The 23,069-nt window shown below is 38.8% G+C and overlaps 1 protein-coding gene across 1 annotated transcript; it reads left to right on the plus strand.

The window, feature by feature from the left end:
• The first annotated feature begins 4,309 nt into the window (after positions 1–4,309).
• Positions 4,310–22,653, plus strand: LOC103204671 (probable small intestine urate exporter). The gene is made up of 11 exons (XM_007949878.2): positions 4,310–4,400; positions 11,313–11,518; positions 12,573–12,806; positions 12,900–12,987; positions 13,672–13,758; positions 16,610–16,728; positions 16,851–17,012; positions 20,302–20,434; positions 20,517–20,664; positions 21,736–21,826; positions 22,519–22,653. Exons 1-11 carry the CDS (start codon positions 4,310–4,312, stop codon positions 22,651–22,653), a joined length of 1,494 nt encoding a protein of 497 aa, XP_007948069.2.
• Positions 22,654–23,069: the final 416 nt, after the last annotated feature.

The following is a 23,069-nucleotide window of genomic DNA, read 5'->3' on the forward strand; positions in this document are numbered from 1 at the left end:
GAAAGCTGTGTCTTCAGTTCTTGTGACTCATGTTGTTGTTGTTGTTATATGCCATGGAGTCAGACCCGATTCATAGTGACCCCTCCTTGGGTTTCCAAGGCAGTATCACTACGGAAGTAGATTGCCATATATGCCTTTTATTCTATCAATTGCCCTAAGGCATGCAGAGAAAACATAAGCAGAATCTTCAGTCCCTGACTTAGTTCTTTAGTGCTGCTATAACAGAAATACAAGTGATGGCTTTAACAAACAGAAATTTATTCTCTCACAGTCTAGGAGGCTAGAAGTCTGAATTCAAAGGTCCTGCTCCAGAGGAAGGCTTTCTCTGCATCTCTTGGTCCTAGAAGGACCCCAGTGCAGGGTGTAAGGCTACACTAAGGAGAAGAGGACGCACAAAAGTGAGGTTAAAGAGAAGTTTTTATTCTGAGTTTCCGGGTGAGGTTTACGGGTCCCCGAGAGAGGCCCGGGCAAGGTTCACGGGTCCTGAGAGGGGCCCGAGAAGTCGCACCGCCTGGCTGGGGAGGGTAGGGTTTATAGTCTTGTGGAGGACTTAAGTGGGGACACTAAGGAAATGGTGGGGTCCAATTAGCTGTTAGCATGGGTCTGTACTTAATTAGCATGAGGAGGCTTCACAAGAGGAAGTTTGCCACTGCATGGGACTTTTCAGTCTGGGCAGGTTCTGTCACTTTGGTTGTCTTATTAGGCTGTCTCATCAGGGCTTGACATCTGGAGGAAGCCGCTAACTGAAATGTTGGTGGCTTGGGTTTGCTTCAGCCTAACACAGGGACCCTGGGTCCATTAAACACACTCCATTCCTGGCTCATCCTTCTTGGGGGAGTGTGTGTGTCCCTTTGTCTCTGCTTGCTTCTACCTCCTTTTATCTCTTGTAAGATAAAAAGTGATGCAGGCTATACCCCAGGGCAACACCCTTTATATCAATCACATCAGGGATCGGGGCAGATTAAGGGCATCACACCCCACCCTAATCTTCTTACAACTAATTGGCTTATACCATCGGATCATATTATGGGATTTCATTACATAACTGCCACATTATATCATTACATAACTGCCAAACCACTGAGAATCATGGCTCAGCCAAATTGACACATACTTTTGAGGTACACAATTCAATCCATGAAAGTCCCTTTATTTTCCCATTTTCTTTTCAGAGTTACCAGAATCATACTATTTCTCCAATGAGCATTGGTCTGGATTTCAATTCAACTTTCAGTTCTTTTCTAAATTCCAATATTGACTGGAGGTCTCCATGGTCCAACAAGCTTACCTGTGAATGACAGAAATGAGGCAGCTTGTCTGTTAATTAGACACTTATCAACTTTGTTGTTGCTGTTGTTATATGCCGTGGAGCCCGAATCGAGTCAGACTCATAGTGACCCCTCCGTGGGTTTCCCGGGTGGTATCATTACAGAAGTAGATTGCCCAACCTTCCTTCCAAGGAGTAGCTGATGGGTTTGAACCAGTCTTTTGGTTTGGTTAGCAGACAAGTGCCTTAGGCACTATGCTGTCAACTTTAGTGGTAATATACACAGACTTCATGTAAAGTGTCCAGTTATAGTTAATATAACTAAAGAATCAGATATGTATTTGCTTCTACAATAATAGAAGGAATACTCTATAGTAAAAAGTCTTCTGGTTGTTTTCAGTCTCTAAATAATCACATCCTGTAATTAATAAATAGCTCCAGTTCAATAAAATGCACAAAACTCCAAACTTCATTTAAAATTAAAGCTTCTCATGTCCTTCAGCTTGTGCCTGGAAGGGAGGGGTTGTTTGGTTTGGCTTCTTGTTCCCTTCTTCTGTGACCTGCTCCGAACACTCTCACTAAATGAGGCTCTGATCCTTCCAGAGCTATTGGTGGGGGGATAGAGGTGAGTCAAGAGCAGAAAGTGTTTTTGGCTGAAACTCTTGTATCTGAGATTGCTATTCTTGGGCTGAGTGGATGGATATTCAATGCTGATTTCTCTTAGAGGGAAATTTCAAAAATCCTTAGCTAATACCCCACAAGGGACATCTATCAGTCCCTTCACGTCGTCATAGGAAATTCCATCTTCTGACTCAGTCCTTAAGATTCTTCCCTCACTGGTTGAGCATCTTTCTGTCTACCCCTTTTTTGGACTCACATGAGTCTTTTAGACAGTCCTATTGGGCAGCATTTTGTAAAACTATAAATGAAATCTCTCCTGAGTGCTCCATACCTGATTCTCATTTTCCTCATCTCAGCCCATTTGTGGGCTAGCACCCTCCTCCCCCTGAGTCCTGTATGGTGGGCTTTCCCATCAGTTTGGAATGGGGGCAATACTTAATTGTTTTATTCTTAAAATACTGTGGGTTCAGCCAAGTGGGAGTGGGATGTAGTCCATTTCAGCACCCAGTTATATGTACACATACACATGTGTACACATATGTGTACAATTTCTGAAGTTGTCAGTCAAGACCAAAGATTTACATCTTCCCCAATTATTCACAACAGTTTTTGTGAAATTTATTTTTTATTTTAAATTCATCTTTTAATCACTGCAATAATTCACAAATATATTACTATAACACATTTAAATAATAAAGTGAAATTGTCACATTGCCCTTCTTGCCTTTTCTGTTCCCCTTTACCGAGTGACTACTGTTATTAGATTAATGCACCTTTTCATCATTTTCTATGTACTCACAAACATATATGGACACATAAAATGCATAACGCTGTATCAAGTATATGCATGTTTCACTTCTTTTATTTTCTTGTACTTGTTGTTTTACAACTTGCTTTTTTTAACCTCATCTGTTTTCTAAATCTTTATACTTTTTAATAGATCAGTATAATTAATTCTTTTTGATGGCTGCATAGTATTCCAGAAAATATATGCATCCTACTTTATTTATGTATTCACATATTATCAATCATTAGTTCCTGATTTTTTTTTTTTTAACTTTTATAAGTTTTACTACAATGGGTATCCGACAACATACTATTTCATGCATCTGTGCATGTTATTCTCTGCATCACCAAGAAGCAGCAATACTGAGCAGAAAGATGCAATTTAACTTCCACAAACAACCTTATTTCTACATGTTGTTCTCAAACCTGGTGATAATAATCATTTAAATGTTTGTGAACCTGGTAGACAAGAATTGATAAGCTCTTATTCTTTTTATTTTCATATCCTTGATATTGCAATGAGGCATATTTCCCCCATTTGTTCATCATCGGTATTGATTCACGTTCTGATAGTTACCTACCTGGGGCCTATTTTCTTATGTTTTGCCTTTTCTTTTTTTCATATTAATTTGAATAAGTTTAAAAAACACCATTCCCTTATCTGATATCATGCTATAAATAATTTCTTCCATTCTGTCAATGATCTTTCATGGGATCTCTGTTCATAAATAAATAGTAAGCTTTCTAAATTCTTCACTCTCTTCATGATATATCTAGGTGTAGAATTAATTTCTTTCTCCGAATTGAGCCCCATTGTCATTCTTGAATCTGAAAAATCTTATATTTGATCCATTCTGGAAAATTCTTGTGTATCATTTCTTACAGCTTGCCTTTTGCCCCTTCTCTTTATTTTCTTTTCTCAAAGTTTAACTCAACATATATCAGATCTTTTCATGATCTCATTGATCTTTATTCTCCGTAATTTACTTAGTTCCATCTTCTAGTTGTCTAATTATCTGGGCTTCATCCCTCATCCTTACAGGAACCTAGACCAAAGGCTGTGAGTTACTAAAATTGATGCCTCTCTAAGCACCAGGCCCAGGGTTCCAAAATGTTAGCTCATGCTTTTAACTTTCAATTTCATCCGTGGTATTATCTTGTACTATCATTGGAGCTGCACTTAAAAGGAAGTTTACTATATTTTATCCAATATAGCTGGGTGTTTACAACAGACAGTTTTTTAGGTAATTTCATTCACTAGAAGCTTCCAAATGAATTTCCAACTAAGATTGTTGTCAAGTTTTATCATCCCATTGATATAGATCCAGTTTAGAGAAATGGGACACAGAACCAGAAAGAATTTATATGCTAGATTCCTCATTTAGAGACTAAGCCCCAAGGTAACTGTGACCTTTGTAAGGTCACATATTGGAAAACAATAGAGCTGGAATGATTAAGCAGTTCTCCTGAATCATAAGCAAATTCCCCACCAAACAGCACTTCCTCCTAATTCTTAAGCAAAGAATTGGCCCAGTATCATATGAGATATAGGACCCTTTTCTCTTAATATTTGCTTCCTTTCATATTCTTTTATTTCAGTACATAAATGACAGTTCCTGGGAACAGAGAACCAAAATGTTTACTGAAGCAGAAGCCAATGTCACAGAAGAGGAAATTTCCAATGATGGGAATTTACACATGGTTCAAGAGCAAACCTTCAGGAAAGGTAAAATCATGCACAAGGGTCTGGCCCTGAGTAACACTGGAGTATATGTCACCTTGATTTCCCTTTTATAAAATATCTTCCTGCCACCACCTTGCCAAGAATTCTACAAAGCTATAAAGCATATTTACTGAGAATTATTTTATTTATCCCAAGAAACCTTAAAGATGTATAGGACAAATAGATATTAAGTTTACAGTGTTGGTGAAGAATATACCATGGGCTGCCAGAAGAACAAACAAATCTATCTTGGAAGAAGTATAGCCAGAATGCTCCTTCGAAATGAGAATAGTGAGATTTTGTCTCTTGTACTTTTGACATGTTATCAGGAGGGACTAATCCCTGGAGAAAGACATCACGCTTTGTAAGGCAGAAGGTCAGAAAAAAAGAGGGAGACCCTCAACAAGCTTGATTGATACAGTGGCTGCAACAATGGGCTCAAACATAATGATGATTGTGTGGATGGTGCAGGACCAGGTAGTGTTTCATTGTGTTGTAGGTAGGGTCGCTACGGGATGGAACCACTCAATGGAACTTAACAAGAGCAACAAGGTATTAAGTCATTATCAATAGATGAAGGAAAATAATCGGAGCAGCTATTAAGTAGGAAAGATATAAACCAACCTTAGCTTCTATGATTCAAAGTCAAGGGCACATCCCATTAGATTTCATGTTAGATATAGACCTGTATCAAAGGGAACTGGCTTCTTTTTTAACAGATGTCATGAAAGTCACATTTCTTCCTCCTTTTACCTATACTACAACTTAGTGCTTTTTTTTTTTTTTTCATAATATGCTCTGATAGCATAGTGCCTAAGGCACTTGACTGCTAACCAGAAGGCTGGAGGTTCAAACTCACCAGCCACTCCTCAGAAGGAAGGTTGGGCAATCTACTTCCATAATGATACAGCCTCAGAAACCCAAGGAGGGGTCTCTATGAGTTGGGTCTGACTTGACGGCACATAACAACAACAACATAAGTAAAACTATGGAACAACTTATTTTATCCTGAACTCATAATGACTCGTAAGTGTATGATTTATTAATTCTCTTAAGGATATAAACTTTTCATAACATAATGTCTTAAGAAGTAAAACACTAACCAAGATGGAATGCTTTTCTAATATGTTTTAATCCATTTAAACTATTGAACTATGTTGTTGTTATGTGCTGTTGAGTCAGACCCAACTCATAGTGACCCCTCTTTGGGTTTCCAAGGCAGTATCACTACAGAAGTAGATTGCCCCATCTTCCTTCTGAGGAGTGGCTGGTGGGTTTGAATGGCCAGCCTTCTTGTTGGCAGTCAAATGCCTTACGCACTATGCTACCAGAGCTCCTATTGAACTATATCATTGCCCAAATTCTCCCACCCTCAATCTTTCTGTCTCAAAATCAGTAATATGGGAAATTTGTGTATAAAAATCTGCTGTGCACAGTATAGTATACTGGATAAAAGCATGAATTAGAAGTCGAACTGTCAGAGTTTGCAATTCTGATTCTTCCATTCATGAGCTCTATGACCTTTTGCAAGTTACTTAAACTTTCTGTCTTACTTCCTAAAATGATATGAGAATAACAGTACTACCTCATAGGATTTCCATGATGATTAAATTAGTTAAAATATATAAACCATTTAGAATAGCAACCGGCACATATAAAACACTATATGAACATTAGATATTATTGTTATTACTCATATAGTGTCCCCCAACAGTCCACTTTTTGGCAGTCACTAGAGCTCTCAGTTACAAGTTATCTAAAGTGGGAGTCACATGTGATGTTAAAAACCCCAGGGTTTCCAGTTTTTTCCATTATTTTCTATGAGATCTGTCACAGCATACTGTTTAGTCCTCTGGTGACCAACACCAGTAGCTAGAGCTATATCAGGCAATACCTTTGTAACTCACTTTACTCCAGCTTGTGGTTACAAGTGGCATTATGCTCATAATGTTAATTCATTTTGGCCAAGTCTTACCTCACTTGATAAGGCAAAGTCCAAGTCAAACAACAACAAAAACAAACCCACTATCACCCAGTCAATTCCAACTCATAATGACAGAGTAGAACTGCCCATATGGTTTCCAAGACTGTAAATCTTTAAGGAAGCAGACTGCCTCTTCTTTCTCCCATGGAGTGGCTGATGAGTTCAAACCACTGACCTTTTGGTTAACAGCCAAATGCTTTAACCACTGTGTCCCCAGAGCTCCTCAAAACGCCATCTGGCTATTTTGTTGTGTCTCCACATATTTCTTACACATGCTTATGAATAAATCCTGCTGACTGCTTCATCAGTAGATATCTAACATTAATTTCCTCTCATCTCTCTCTCTGGCCCATGGTTACTGAGTACTGCTGGGTTGTCTGTATCACACCCTCAGAGCACTGTTGACAGTTTCTCTCAGTACCCACACCTCAAAGCCTACTGACATCTTTGCTGGACACTACTGCAGCATCAGAGGCACTTGTAGGCCTGAAACCAAATGTTCTATGGGTTGTAGAGAGATGCTCCCTCTCCCATTATATGTCATAAGTCTGTAAGGATGGGCCCCGTAGGACCTATATCAATACTTTGGCTCAAAGAAGAAAAAATGGAAAGGAATGTGTTAAATAAAAGAGATATTGACAAGAACATTTTTGTAAGATAAATACAAAGATAAATATACTGTATTTTCATGCAAACAGCACCCACCTTCTACCTTTGTTTGCCAACTGCTCCCTCTTCCCAGGAGGTATTTTTGTAAATGTGCTATTTTTTTTTACAGTAATATGTGAAATACGAAAATCTGATCTTAACATCTTGCAGGTAGAAGGAGTGGTTGGCAAACAAACATAGAAGGCTCATGTTACTTGTGAAAAAATGCAGTAACAGCTATTGCACAATGAATGTATGCTCTATGTCAGGTACTATTCTTCAAATTTTACATGTATTAGTTCATTTAACCTTTGTAACAACCCTTTATGGAGATATGACTGGCTTCAGGGCCATGTAATAAGAGATGGAATTCAAGAGATTAAATTACTCATGTAAGTCATCCAGTCACAAAGAAGTGGCACCTAGATTCAGCCAGTGAGGTACAGGTCACTTGTCCCCATTGTTAATTATTATGTTATTCTGATGTCTTACTTTATTTGAGGAAACTGAAGAATACTTTCAACTCCAATTTATTCACAATCTTAAGAATTAAAAAAAGTTTAGAGTATATGAAATGAGGAACAAATTAGTAGAAAAATATGAGAAAAGAGCCCAATACAGATCAGGAAGGAAACTAAAGAGGAAAAAAATGTCTTTGTAGAATTAATTTGAAACTCAGGCACAGAGAGATTAAATGATTCATCCCAGTCATGCAGGCACAAAGAGTTGGCATTCAGCCAGTTCTGGATTCAGCCAGAGAGGTTGGGTCTTTTGTCCACACTGCTAACAATTATGTCATCCTGATGTTATTATTTTATTTGAAGAAATTGAAGAATATTTTCATCTCCAGTTTTTAAAAATTCTTAACAATGAAAAATAAACAAACTTAAAGCATATTAAACAAAAAATAAATCAACAGAAAATTATGAAAGAGGAATTCAGTGCAGATAAGAAAGGAAACTAAATAGGAAAAAACGTCATTGAAGATTTATGTAATATGGAATTAACAGCAGCAGGGAAAGAAATTATTGCCATAGAAAACCATGCCAAAGATACAGAACAAAGCAAAGGCTTTAAAAAGTTACCAAGAACACAGTGTAGTAAGATCATGGATCAAATGATGATAAGATAAGAAGACAAAGATTATGTGAGAATAAATGAAAGCAAGTTACTAAGCTTTCAATTCACTGACTTTACAGGTTCAGGGGGAGCAGTGGTACTTCAGTGGTAGAATTCTTAGTAGAATTCTTAGCTTCCATGGTGGAGACCTGGGTTTCATAGCTGGCCAATGTACCTCCTGAGCAGCCACTGTCCATCTGTCAGTGGAGGCTTGAGTGTTGCTATGATGCTTAGCAGGTTTCTTTAGAGCTTCCAGACTAACATGGACTAGGAAGAGAGGCCTGGTGATATACTTCTGAAAAACAGCCAATGAAAACCCTGTTGGTCGAAATGATCCAATCCACAACTGATCAGGGGATAACTTCATGCCAGGCAGCATTTCATACCACTGTACATGGAGTCACCATTAGTCAGAGGCTGACTCCATGGAAGCTTACAACACAGCTTCATGGAAAGTATGTACAAAAACAGAATCAACAACATAAGTATGGAAAATATGTGAAGTCAAATTATGATGGAATTGAAATGAAAATGTATTTGAAGGTAGAGTGAGAAGAAAAATGTAAAGCAGAATTCAAAAACACAAAAATGACCAGAATTACTGGTCAGATAGAGACTGATGGAACCCTCGAGACTAATGCCTGGGGTTATACTTTGGGCCTGGAACTGGGCTCACTTCCATGGATTAGCTTTCAGCCAAACAGCAGAAAGACCTACAGGCAGAACACCTACCCCAGGGAGATGCACACACCTACCCCAGGGAAACGCACTGCCTTAGATCAATCAACCATGAGACATCAGAAGGTAAGCATTTGCATAGAGGGAAAGCTGGACAGACAGGAATGCATAGACAAGAGGCATAGGAAGAGGTAGTCACAGGGAGGAGATGGGAGGAGAGCTTTTGTTGGGATTATAATTGGGAAGTGAAACCAAATGTGTATGAACTGTTGAGAGTAAAATGAATCTCCTTTGTAAATTTGCACCCAAATCAAAATTAAAAAAAAATTTTTAAAAATGTATCTGAAAGCTGGTGCTTGATGAAAATGCCGTTCATAACAACAAAAAAGGAATCCACTATTCAGATTAATCAGCCAGAGAAAAATAAATATAACAAGTTATCATTAGCAAGATGGAGATGAAAGACATAATATAATAATTAATGGAAAAATGTAGATAAAGCAAATGACTATCTAGGAAAATATAATTTATAAACATAAGTAAAGAAAAATAACATATGTGTATATGCTATTAATAGTATACATTTTCTTATGTAAGAAATTGAGAAGGTGTCAAAAAATTATCACTTAAAGTTTTATCCTGCTGGTTTCATCAGAATGATTCTATAAAATTTTTAAGAGCAAAAGCAATGCCTATTTATCCCAGACAAAAGAATTAAAAATAATTTATATAGATACCTCACCTTAAGATGTATGAAAAGAAAGGAAAAAAAGTCACATTGCAATGAAAAAACCAATCAAACATTAACTCAAGCCAGATTATCAAGGTTAGCATCAGCAATGATAAGTCATGTGGATAGTAGGTACCTTTGATATGATGTGTTAAGAATGGCACTTAAACTCTGTAGTCTTCCTCTTGTAAGCACATTTCTAAAAACACATTACTTTAAATACAGTGTTCAGGTTAACAATATAATCATGGGGAAAGCATGAGACAAATGTCAGTTGAGAATGTTCTGTAAAATAACTGACCAGTAGTTCTCAACACTATCAGGAATGTTAAAGACAAGGAAAGTCTGAGAAACAGTCACAGTAAAGAGGAGTCTAAGGAGGACAGGATGCCTAAATGTTATGATATCCTGGATGCAATCTTCTACACTTAAATTTCATGTGACCTTGGGTAATGTCTAAGGAGCTCTGGTGGTGTAGTGGTGAAAGCATTTGGCTGCTAACCAAAAGGTCAGTGGTTCAAACCCATTAGCTGTTTTGCAGAAGAAAGATAAAGCAGTTTGCTTCTGTAAAGATTTACAGCCTTGGAAACCCTGTGGGGGCAGTTCTACTCTGTTCTATAGGGTCTCCATAATATAATCAGAATTGACTCAATGGCAGTAGGTTTGGTTTTGATTTTAATTGAAGATAACCATAAAGTTTTACCTTAGGACAAAGAAAAAGACTCGAATGCATTGGAAAGCAGCCCCATCTTGGCTGTTGTTGTGTGCCGGCGAGTTGGACCCAGCGCATAGCGACCCCTCCTTTCTGAGGCCATATCACTATGGAAGTAGATTGCCCAACCTTCCTTCCGAGGAGTGGCTGGTGGGTTTAAACCGCCAGCCTTCTGGTTAGCAGTCAAGTGCCTTAGGCACTGTGCTACCAGAGCTCCATCATAAATGTGGCTATTTGCTTGAAACTGCCACATCAATATGACATTCATCAAAACTCTGATGTAAATTTTTATGGATGGAGGGTGTTGACAAATGCTTCCACAGTTAAGCCAAAAGTGCAGATCTGTCAATTCCAGAACCTTAGCAAGAGGATCACTACACAATAGGAAGCAGTGCTGGCCATTTCCAGTCATTTTGCTCTTTGGTGGCAGCCAGGAAACTTGCCTCTACATGCCTTGAGGACAGTGATCCCATATTACCTCTGGGCTTTCGCTGCAGGGACAGTCTACTCAACAATTTCTAACTGTTGACAAACTACTGTATCTAGATTCAATCCCAAGGGAAGCCCTAGAGCTGCCATGATCACCGGCAAACTTTGTGCAAACCTAGATTACAGTATCAAGATGAAGTTTAAATACATCTGTCTTCAAATCATAGCCCATCTTTCTAGTTTTGCCATTCTGTACCCCTTAATCATGTTAATCATCCATATTCTCTAATTATAAATGATACCTTGAATCATCCCGGCTGCCAAAGCAGGTACATCTGTAAGTGATTTTCAACAACTTCCTCTGTCTTACCAGCCATATGCAATCAATCACTGCTTCTGGCCATTTCTTTCTCTAAGTCTACTTCTTTTAATCCCCAAGCTTGCACAACCCTCACCTCCCAGGGAACAGGAATCCTTGAAATACAAGCAGAATAACATCTGTTTTCTCTGTATTTCTGATTTACAGATAGCCAACCATCTTCTCTCGTTCAATACATATGACGGTTGGAAGAAGAATATTTTGCTGATAAGACTTTCTGTCCCCTCTCATTTTAGGATTTTGTTCTGTCCGTTATGGGCTGGCCCTCATTTTGCAGCTCTGTAATTTTGCCACTTACACGCAACAAATGATCATGAGCATTGCCATGCCAGCTATGGTGAACCACACATCCCAACCCAGCCATCACAATGCCTCCACAGAGAGGCCCCTCTCTGGCTCCCAGGACTACTGGAATGAAACTCTAACAGAATTTAAAGATGTGGTAAGTGTAATAAGACTCTAGACTCCTTTTTTGTCTCAAATAATTTGACTTAAAGGGTTATTTTAATAAAATATGTGATTCATTTAGCTAAAAAGTATTTATTGAGCATCAACTATGTACCAGGCACTGCACAGGATCATAATATGTTTCTGATGAAATTATATTGCTATTTTTTTAGTGTAATCCAGGGAGCTCTGGTAGCATAGTGCCTAAGGTGCTTGACTGCTAACCAGAAGTCTGGCGGTTCAAACCCACCAGCCACTCCTCGGAAGGAAGGTTGGGCAATCCTACTTCCGTAGTGATACTGCCTTGGAAACACAAGGAGGGGTCGCTATGAGTCAGGGCCGACTCGACGGCACATAACAACAACAACAACAACAAGGACTTAGTAAGAATAATAGAAACAGAAATTTTTTTTTATTTTATGGTAAATACACATACATACAGAAGTTCTGGTGGCATAGCGCTTAAGGTATTTGACTGCTAACCAGAAGCCTGGAGGTTCAAACCCACCAGCCACTCCTCGGAAGGAAGGTTGGGCAATCTATTTCCATAATGATATTGCCTCGGAAACCCAAGGAGGGGTCGCTATGGGTTGGATTTGACTCAACAGCAGTAAGTTTGGTTTAGTTTTGCTATACATACATACATATATATATATACATACATATTATATATATTCCTGTACAATGACAAAAATATCCACAAATAAATTTCACAGAGTAATATCTACTTTCTGTTTATTTCTTCTACTTATTATTATTATTATTGTTACCTTGCAAATCATGCTGCCTACTTTATAGACTTGCTTTCTGTACAGGCTCTCTTATATTCTCTTATATTTTAATTAGTTGATTAATTGTGCTATGGTAAGTAGAAAGAGAGAACTGGGCATATTTAGGGGTTTTTTTTGATGAAATTGGTAGATTGGAGGAATTGGAAAGAGGCAAAAAGGAAGACCTCCCTATGATTTTTTGCCTTTAAGTCCTAGCAATAATGAACGTCAATTCTCTAACCGAAGACAAATAAACATGAGCTTCTCTTTGTCCTTTAGGCCCCAGTGTATGACTGGAGTCCTGAAATCCAGGGAATCATCCTCAGCTCTCTCAACTATGGCTCTTTCCTAGCCCCAATCCCCACTGGATATGTGGCTGGAATATTTGGAGTCAAGCATGTGGTTGGTGCTGGCTTGTTCATTTCCTCAGCCCTGACCCTGTTCATTCCACTGGCAGCAAATACTGGAGTGACTTTAGTCATCGTCATTCGAGTTGTCCAAGGCATAGCACAGGTACCAAGATGTCTTCTAAGTACAAGTGGAATTTAGGATCCCGAATGAATGCAGACATGAAAGAACGAATCTTTCCCCTTCCCTCCCCCTCAGGTTATGGTAACAACAGGTCAGTATTCAATTTGGGTCAAATGGGCTCCTCCACTTGAAAGGAGTCAACTCACCAGCATTGCTATATCAGGTAATCAACACCCTAATCCTTACTTTATATGCACTGTCCAAGAGTACTCTGCCATGGCTTATGAAGAGAACCAAACTTACCACCCCAGGTAGAATACACTGTCTCCATAATCCCTGCTTTAACCCACTATCCTATACAGTCCCTCTTGGCCATAATCAAATGCTTCAAATGTGCCAACATTTTGCATAAGCACTTTGCCCATATTATTTGACTTTGTCTTGAAACGATTTAATGAGTCAGCTATACATAATATATAAAGGAGCTCTGGTGGTGCACTGCCTAAGGCATTTGCCTGCTAACCAGAAGGTTGGTGGTTCAAATGTATCAGCTGCTCCTTGGAAGGAAGATGGGACAATCTACTTCCATAAAGATTTACTGCCTTGGAAACCCAACAGAGGTCACTATGAGTTGAAATCTACTCGATGACAATGAGGTTTTTTTTTGTTGTTTTTTTTGGTATATATAATTATCCTCATTTCTCATGTAAGGAAATAGAGACACAAGGAGATCAATAAGATCACACAGTTATCACGTGAAGGAGCAGGATTTGAGCCTACATAGTCTGGACTAAAACTCATACTTCTAACACTATGCAACTCAGCTTTGTTAAAGGAGTCAGTCAATAGGAATCGCAGAGTCCCAAGCCTGGCCTTTTCATCCAAACATGCTTGCATCTTGTGTCAGGGGCATTGCTGGGGTCCTTCATCATCTTCGCTGTTGGTGGTCTCCTCTGCCAGGCCATAGGATGGCCTTATATCTTCTACATCTCTGGTGAGTTTTACTTTTAAAATCTCAGAGTTTATTTGTTGACAGAGAATGCAGGGTATTTTTGTTGCTGTTTTTTACAGAAGTTAGGGATTGTTAACCAAATCCTAATAAGCATGGATGTTTATATATCTAAAGTTGATAATATTCAGAGCTAATCATATGATGAATCTTGTTTGCTGACAAAATAATGTGTAAGTTTATGTATCCTGAGTGCCTGGCTAGAATAAGCCTTATGATTTTAAAAGCATTGTAATATTCTTTCATGCTTCTAAATTGAACCTACAAGGACCCAGAATCCTTTATTTTGTAAAGTGCTGAAAATTTTATTTTGATGAGATTGTAATTTAAATCATACTCATTCATGTAATATTTTCTTTTGAATTTAGCCAAGTCTTATACTAACCAGAATATTGTAGGAACGTTACCTAATTAGGAACTCTCTGGTGCCATAGTGGTTAAAACACTTGGCTGCTGACCAAAGGTCAGCAGTTCAACCCCACCAACTGTTTCATGGGAGAAAGATGACACAGTCTGCTTCCATAAAGATTTATAGCCTTGGAAACCCAAAAGAGGTCACTATGAGTCAAAATTGACTTGATGGCAATGAGTTTGGTTTGGTTTTTGGAATGAGCATAGTATGCACAGAAATTATTCTAATACTTCACAATTTTACCTTTAACCAGTCCCGTCTGCAACCCTGCCAGTTGGTTTCAGCCATGGTTTGTGTTTGATTTTGAAACATTCTCTGTTTGAAATACCATCTGCTAATTGCCTAATTCCTTAAAATAAGTACCACTAACGTTTTCACTAGGAGCTCTGGTAGCACAGTGCCTAAAGGCACTTGACTGCTAACCAGAAGCCTGGCAGTTCAAACCCACCAGCCACTTCTCAGAAGGAAGATGGTGCAATCTACTTCCGTAGTGATACTGCCTCCAAAACCCAAGAAGGGGTCGCTATGAGTTGGGTCCAACTCCACGGCACATAACAACAACAACAACAACATTTTCACTGGACAATATTTATCTTAGATCCTACATTCTTGTAACATCAGGTAAACAAATTCACCAGGAAAAAAAAAGGTGTGAAATTTGATTTCTTGAGCACATCTACTTTCAAAAGTTCTCCCTCAGATATTTCAAAAGGGCAGATGAGAAATAGTATTCAAGCACTGAAAGAGGCTTGCCTATCACTTGGAGGAACAGTAAATAGCATATATCAAACAAAACAAATCAAAACAAAAAAATACCAAACTCACTCCCATTGAGTTGATTCCGAACCAGAGCAACCCCCATTGGGTTTCCAAGGCTGTAAATCTTTATGAAAGCAAATTGCCTCATCTTCTTCCTGCAGAGCATCTGGTGGTTTTGAACTGCTGACTTTCTGGTTAGCGTCCAAATGCCTTACCCGCTACAGCATGAGAGCTCCTTAAGTAGCATATACATAACAGGAAATCAGGAATTATTTGTTTTATGAATACTCAAATCCTCCACCAAGATTTTGAGACTTTGCAAATTTTCCTGTCTATTCCTCCCTCAGCCAAAAAACAACACCCACTGCCATCAAGTCAATTCTGACTCAGAGTAACCCTACAGAACAAAGTAGAACTGCCCCATAGGGTTTCCAAGGCTGTAATCTATACAGAAGCAGACTGCCACATTACTCCCATGGAGTGGCTGGTCAGTTCAAACCACAGACCTTTTGGTTAGCAACCAAGTGCTTTACACACTGTGCCACCAAATTCCTTGATGGCAAAATTGTGTCTTTGTAGACTTATATTCTCAAAATCTAGCAAATGGACTGATTTACAGTGCTGTTCTGTGACATTTATGAATAAATATATGAACAACAAGCCAGCAAAGGAACCTGAGAGCACTTAACATTTTCCCAAGATCCTGATAAAGAAGTTATAAGATGAGCCAAATTTCCACTCAGTATTGATAAAATGGGGTTTCTCATCACTCCAGTCATGTCTATATTAGAGAAAATTTCTTTGCTGATGATTGACTTCAGCTCATAACCAGACATTGTCTGGGTGACCAGTTGCACATAATATTATACTGCTAACTCTTAGGTGCTTTGAGAAATGTAAGAGAGAGTAATGGGAAGATTTAATGAGGAGCAGAACTTTGTGAAAGCATGAGTAGAAGGAGGAATTTTGACAGGTCCTTAATCAGGTAGGGCATTTTCAAGCACAGGGGTAGTAACATTTTGTTACAGCCTCAACTAATGATGCATTTCAAAACCTCCAAAACTGAATGGTATCAAACAACAATCATTTATTCTCACAGTTCTCTTGGATGTCTGGGCAGCTCTGAAACGTATGTGTCTCATCTCCCTCGGAGAGTTGTTAACTAGGATATGTTCTTCCATGGGAATAGCCAAGACCCAAGAGGACAAGAAAAACACACAATGCTTCTTAAGGTCTATGCTCTAAATAGTTCTAGGCAATTGTCAAAAGATGATGCAGGGTCAAGGCCAAAGCCAAAAATGTGGGCAGAAGGGACCATTCCCTGCAGAAGGATATACTTGGTAAACTGGAGGGTCAGGAAAAAAAGGGGAAGACCCTTCCCACAACATAGATTGACACAGTGGCTGTGACAAGGAGTGTGAGGATTGTATACGACTGGGCAGTGTTTCATTCTGTTGTACATAGGGTCGCTATGAGTTGGAGTCAACTCAATGGCACCTAATAACAACAACAACAACCCTCCACCTAAGATAGGACTATGCAAGGGTATAGATGCAGGAAAGAGAATTGGGGTCAGTCATTCTGACAACAAGAGTAGTCATGTCAGGGAGGGTGAAAATGATAGAAGAACTCTAATGCAGTGCTTACTAGATCCTCTTTTCCAAGGTGGAATTGGTTGTACCTGTTGTCTTCTCTGGTTTCCTCTTGTTTATGATGACCCTACGAATCATCCCTTTATCAGCCCTGGTGAGAAGACATACATCATGTGTGCATTGGCCCAACAGGTACATTGAGGGACTCCCCTGCCATTTCCTCTATGTCTGCCTGGATATCTTTGATGTGAAGAGTGCAATGGAAAGAACTCCTGTCTCTGATGGATTGGATATTGATATGTGCTTTTTTCTAGGATTGTTCTCCAGGCTGGTCTCTTCCTGTTAAGGCTATGATCAAATCTCTACCACTTTTGGCCATTTTAGTCTTTTATTTCTCTCACTACTGGCATTTTTATATCATGATGGGGTATATGCCAACATACATCAGCTCTGTACTTCAAGCTAACCTCAGAGATGTAAGTACAGAGAAATCACCTGTGTTCTTCTGCTTGATTATTTAGTTATATAATACTCTGTCTCTCCCAGGTCACAAAATCAGGAGATAGGTCTCAATGACTCTCATGTAGACAATGCAATGGGGTTAACTTTGGTTGTGATTGATCTAATTATGGCTTGGTACTTAATGGAGCAAGTTGTTATAGTTCTTCTAGACAATCCTGTTATTCATAGAATGTCATATTTTGCAGAGATCTATGAAAAAATTTTCTATTTAGTTATTCATTATTTTCTAAACAAGATACCATGCTTGTAGCATAAGCAATGCATGATTAGCAAAACAAATTCTGCCTTTGAGATGCCTGTGACAGAGAAATTTAAATAAGATATGATATAAATAAGACATCATAAACAAGACATAAGCTTCAATTAGTATTCATACTTAAATATGTAGATAACTTTTTTAACAGTGTATTCAAGTATAGTATATATAAAGAAAAAATTATGTATGTGTGTACAGATCTCTGAAATTTTGCAAAATGAATGAAGGCTTTGACTGACTTATGGCAACCTTATGTGTAGTAGAATGAAACACTTGCCCAGTTGTGTGCAATCTTGCTCATAGGTGTATGGCACCAAAGTGGTGAAGATTACATTAGAAGACTAAGAAGTGTTAGTGACAATTCCCAAGATTATGGAATCACTGTCACACTCTCACCCTTTGTATTCAAAAATACCTTTCTCACATTGACTGGGTCTTTTTGAGGAAAGGTTCTAAATGGCCAAACAGGAAGCTGATTTAGTGGTCAGTCTGAGGAGGAGGCAGGGTCAGGATTCAAGCAGGCTGGAATTATTACAGTCAGAAAGCCCAAAGAAGGAATAGCTATGGTCTTTTCAAAGGAAAAAGAAGGCCTGAATGAGACAATGAAACCAGAAGCTCCAAGCAAGAAAATCAGGGTACAGGAGGCCCAGAGGAGCAGGAAGTCAGGGCTGAACTATTGACATCCTGAGCTGGTGGGAGTGGTTTGCTCTGGCATGAGATTGAGAGGGAGAACTGTCCACCCTCAAGGCCAAGTTATGGGAGCATGAGGGCGGAGAATGAATGGAAAAAGAAGCTGGAAGCAGAAAATGGAGCTAAACCCTTCCCATTGTTTGGATTCTACTCAACATCACATGGTCTCTTTTTCCTTGAGAAAAAATTTGCCTCACATTTTCTTCAATATTTTAATTTAGAGGTTGATTTGCTAATCTTTTAACAAAATATAATATTTTAAAAGCATATGAAAATATATAGATTGAAAATCCTTACTCCCGCCCCTGTTCCCAATCTTCTTTAATCACTATGCCAAGTCCATTCATAACTATTCTTCATTAATTTTTTACATTGTTTCTTTATGAAAATGCCAGCATGCTTGGATGCACACTCTTATTTTCTCAACTCTTTTTTATACAATACATTGTATGCTGTACTTGCCATGTTTTATATATTAGGTGTTTTTGTTTGTTTGTTTGTTTTGCCATTTAAGAGCCTTAGATATCTTTAATATCAGTGCATGAGAAAATTCTTACTGAGAAATATTTAGGTTGTTTCTATTCTTTTGGGCAATCTTGCAAAGAAATGTTTATTTGTCATTGTGCAATTGTGAAACTATTTCTGTAGAGTAAATATGTACTATTAGACTGATGAGTCAGGGGGTATATGAGTACAAATTTTATATGTATATAGATTGCTATATTGCCCCTGTCTTACTTATCTAGTGCTGCTGTAACCAAAAATACCAAAAGTGGGTGGCTTTATAGAGCATAATTTATTGTCTTACAGTTTTGGAAACTATAAATCCAAATCAAAGCATTAACTAGAGGAGGTTCTTTCCTTCTCTGTGGTCCTGGGTGTTCTGTGGTATTACTTGGCTGCTTGTACTTATATTGTTGTCCGTCTTCCTCTTCCCTCTGTGTTTGCTTTTCCATTTCATAAAACAAACCTCAGGATTAGGTTTAGAACCCATCTTAATCAGCATGAGATCATTAACATAACAAAAGAATAATCACATTTCCAAACAGGGTTATATTTATAGTTATAGGACTTAGAACTTCTTTTTGGAGGACACAATCCAATCCATTCAAGAAGTCAAGCAGTCAAAAAATCAGACATCATATTGCACTGGGCAAATCTTCTGCAAAAGACCTCTTTAAAGTGTTTAAGAGAAAAGATATCACTTTGAAGACTAAAGTTTGCCTGGTCCAAAACCAAAAATAAAAACAAACTCACTGCCATTGAGTAAATGCAGCTGGTGTGTTTGAACCATCAACCTCTGGTTAGTAGTCAAATGCCATAGACACTGTGCCACCAGAGAAAGCCATGGTATTTTCAATAGCCTCATATGCATGTGAAAGCTGGACAATGAATAAGGATAACCGAAGAAGAGTTAATGTATTTGAATTGTGGTGTTGGGGAAGAATACTGAAAATACCATGGTCTGCCAGAAGAGTGAACAAATCTGTCTTAGAAGAAGTATAGTTGGAATGCTCCTTAGAAGTGAGAATGGCCAGACTTTGTCCTTTGTATTTGGGTCATGTTGTCAGAAGGGACCAGTCCCTGGAGAAAGATATCATGCTTGGTAATATAGAGGGTCAGTGAAAATATATCAATGAGATGTATTGACAATGGCTGCAATGTTGGGCTAAAGTGTAGCAAGGATTGTGAAGATGAGGCAAAACTGGGCAGTGTTTCATTCTGTTGTACATAGGGCTGTTATGAATTGGAGCTAACTTGATAGCACCTAATAACAACAACAACATTCGATCCATAACACTCTCCATAAGGCCTTAATGATTATTGAAAGAACCATTTCCCTAGAGCAACATCACAGAGCATGCCACAAATATTTAGAATTTTGCCAATTTGTTCCATGAAAAATGATATCTCACTATAGTTTCATTTTGTATTTCTCTTACTAAGAAAGGGTTGAGTAAGTTTCAAAGTTTACCAACCACTTATTTTTCTTCTCTGTGAATTATCTATTCATATCCTTTGTATATTTTTCTACTGGGTTGAGTCTTTGATAGTAAGAAGATAATATCTATTTCCAGGTGATCTCTATGTATGACAAGTAAACTAGTCTTTTTCTGCAAATTGAGCCATAGGCATATTTTCCTCCAGGCACTAAAATTATATCGACAATGAATTTGTTTGAAAAGTGGTGAGTACACAGGGAAACGTTATAGATGTGGGCAATCAGTTCAGGTATCAGTTGGGGTCATAATTTGTGGAAGTGAGGGTCTGCATCTCACCTCACCTCTTATCCGCAGAGTGGGATCCTATCTGCCCTTCCGTTTATATCTGGCTTCATCTGTGTTATTCTTGGAGGTCTATTGGCAGATTTCCTCCTTTCCAGAAAAATTCTCCGACTCATCACTGTAAGGAAACTCTTCACTGCCGTAGGTAAGGAGGGAGGCAGTTATAGGGGTGATCATGAAACTCCCAGAGAAGCCAACAGTTTACGCGGTGTCTGTTTTTCTCCTAGGAACCCTCCTACCATCCCTGCTCATAGTGTTTCTGTACTGGGTCAGATCCAGTGTCAGAACCACTGTGACCTTCTTGGTACTCTCTGCTGGCCTCAGCAGCTTCTGTGACTCAGGAGTCTTTGTTAACATCTTGGATATTGCTCCTCGGTAGGTACCTCTTTTTCTCATCTTCACAGAAACTCAGTACAGTTCAAGCTGCTCTGAACCTCCTCTGACATCCAGATAACATTGACATGAGAAACAGAGAAAAATCTCTCTCTCTCGAGGAATGTGACAGTTACACAGGGTCAGATAAATGAAAGGACCCATGCAACTCCATAGCACATGCTCACATAAGGTTTTAATAGGATAATTAGTATGGTACAACTAGAGAAAGAAAGTATAAGTAATGATAAAAGATGACTGAATTTCTATGCGTAGCTCCCAAAAGTCCTTTAACAGTCACACAGAACACATACAATCAACTGCTAAGATACCTGGGAGAGACCCTCATCTCAGGGAAGCCATTGTTTCATCCAGTGAGGGTCTTTTATAGCCAAAACAAGGCTCCAAGATCAGACTTATGGCAGAAATCAAGATAGCATATAAACGAGGTGCAAACTATTGATCTGTACATTTTCTACAAAAAATATGCTCAAGTTAGTCCCAACCCACTGCTACTGAGTCAATCCCAACTGATAGTTATCCTATAGGACAGAGTAGAATTGACCCATAGGGTTTCCAAGGCTGTAAATCATTAAAGAAGCAGACCACCTCATCTTTCTCCCATGGAGCAGCTGGTGGGTTGGAGCCATCAACTTTTCAGTTAGCAGCTGAGCACTTAACCACTGTGCCACCAGAGCTCCAGATCTAGCCCAGGATTATAATAATAATTACCAAGTCCATTTCAGGAGCCCTGGTGGCACAGTGGTTAAGTGCTCAGCTGCTAACTGAAAGATTGGTGTTTCCAACCCACCAACTCTCTGCAGGGAAGATGTGACACAACTTCCATAAAGATTACAGCCTTGAAAACAGGGAACCTGTGGGGCCAATTCTACTTTGTCCTTTGGGATCACTATGACTCAGAATCGACCCAGGGCAATGGGTCAGTCCATTTCATTTTTTGCAGGGTCAGCACAAGTTCAGGCATCCCCAGAGATAAGTACAGAGTTGCAATAGTCCTTCTGAGATGAACCCTTTGCTTACAGGAGATTGTTTATCTAATTCTCTCTCTTATAGATACACAGGCTTTCTTAAGGGACTATCACAAATCTTTGCACACATAGCTGGAGCCATCTCTCCTACCACTGCTGGATTTTTCCTCAGTCAGGTGAGATCATATGTTGTGATGAAAATGTTTATGAAAGAAACTGCAAAAGGGTATATGGAGGGTCGATAGAGGTTATAAGAAGTCAGATTAAGGGTATTTTTGTTCTCTCCTTAAAGTTCAACTTGAAGCTGAAGCATTCCCAAATGCTCTCATTCTCTCCCTAGACTCCAGTCATGTAGGTAATTTGAACATTTTCAGGGTGTGGAGAGAGAAGGAATGCTCAATATTATGAGTTAATATTTTCTGAGTTCTTATAAAAACTGAGAGATTTCCTGGGGTGTGGGACTATCAGTGCTAAAACCTTTAAAAATTTCAGGCAAATACATTTTTGGTATATTGGGTAGTGGTAAGTGCTAAGAGAAGAATCAAAATGAAAATGGGAATAGGACACATAAGAAGTTAGTGAAGGTTCCATTTTAATTTGAGAGGTCTAAGAACACTTTATTGAAAAGGTAACATTTGATCAAGGACCTGAAGGAGGTGAGATACTGAACGTAATGAATATCCAGGTGAAGAACGTTTCAACAGAGGAGTAGCCGGTGTAAGGGCCTTAAGACAGATATGTGTCTGGCATATCTAGGAACAACCATGAAGCCCACAGAGGCTGGAGCAGAGTTGGGGAAATGTGAGCCTTTCAGATGCAAGACTGTCAAGAAAAGGTGGAAGTTAATGACGTAATTTCCTGCCTCCAGGATTCAGAGTTGGGTTGGAGAAATGCCTTCTTGCTTTCGGCTGCTATCAACATATTGGGCCTGGCCTTCTACCTCATCTTCGGCAAAGCACATGTTCAGGACTGGGCTAAAGAGCAGACAATCACCCACTTCTGAGATGACAGAGTGATGCATGAAGTCCATATAATTAGTTGTTCCGTGTTTTCTCTCATGGATTCTTGTTGTGTGCCTGCTTGAGTCATTAGACATTCAGTATGAATTTTATTTGTTCCCATTATTTGTATTTCAATTGTATATAAATTGTATTTGTTTCTCAAAGACCTTGGCTATTGTAATGCCCAAGATTCTGCCTGGAGATTTTACAGAGAAATAAATGACTAGTTATTTAACTGTAAGCTCCTGAAGGCATAGGTGTGTCTGAATTTCTTCATGCTCTCCACTCTTTCCCCTGTTATCCTGGTAAAAGTATCATGGTTTGGAGAATAATTTCTCACCAAAGCAAGAGAAGAAGGTGTAACCTCAGGAGTGAAAACTGAGAGTCATAAAGAGAGTTGTGTCCAATCACCAAGAAG

Source organism: Orycteropus afer, unplaced genomic scaffold, assembly GCF_000298275.1.
Source record: "Orycteropus afer afer isolate SDZICR_OR568_19922 unplaced genomic scaffold, OryAfe1.0 scaffold00255, whole genome shotgun sequence".
NCBI classification, from domain to species: Eukaryota; Metazoa; Chordata; class Mammalia; order Tubulidentata; family Orycteropodidae; genus Orycteropus; species Orycteropus afer.

Coding starts and splice junctions, on each gene's coding strand:
- LOC103204671 (XM_007949878.2), top strand. CDS start 4,310: ATGTTTACTGAAGCAGAAGCCAATGTCACAGAAGAGGAAATTTCCAAT. Junction 20,435..20,516: donor GAAACTCTTCACTGCCGTAG/GTAAGGAGGGAG, acceptor TTTTTCTCCTAG/GAACCCTCCTACCATCCCTG. Junction 21,827..22,518: donor CTGGATTTTTCCTCAGTCAG/GTGAGATCATAT, acceptor TCCTGCCTCCAG/GATTCAGAGTTGGGTTGGAG.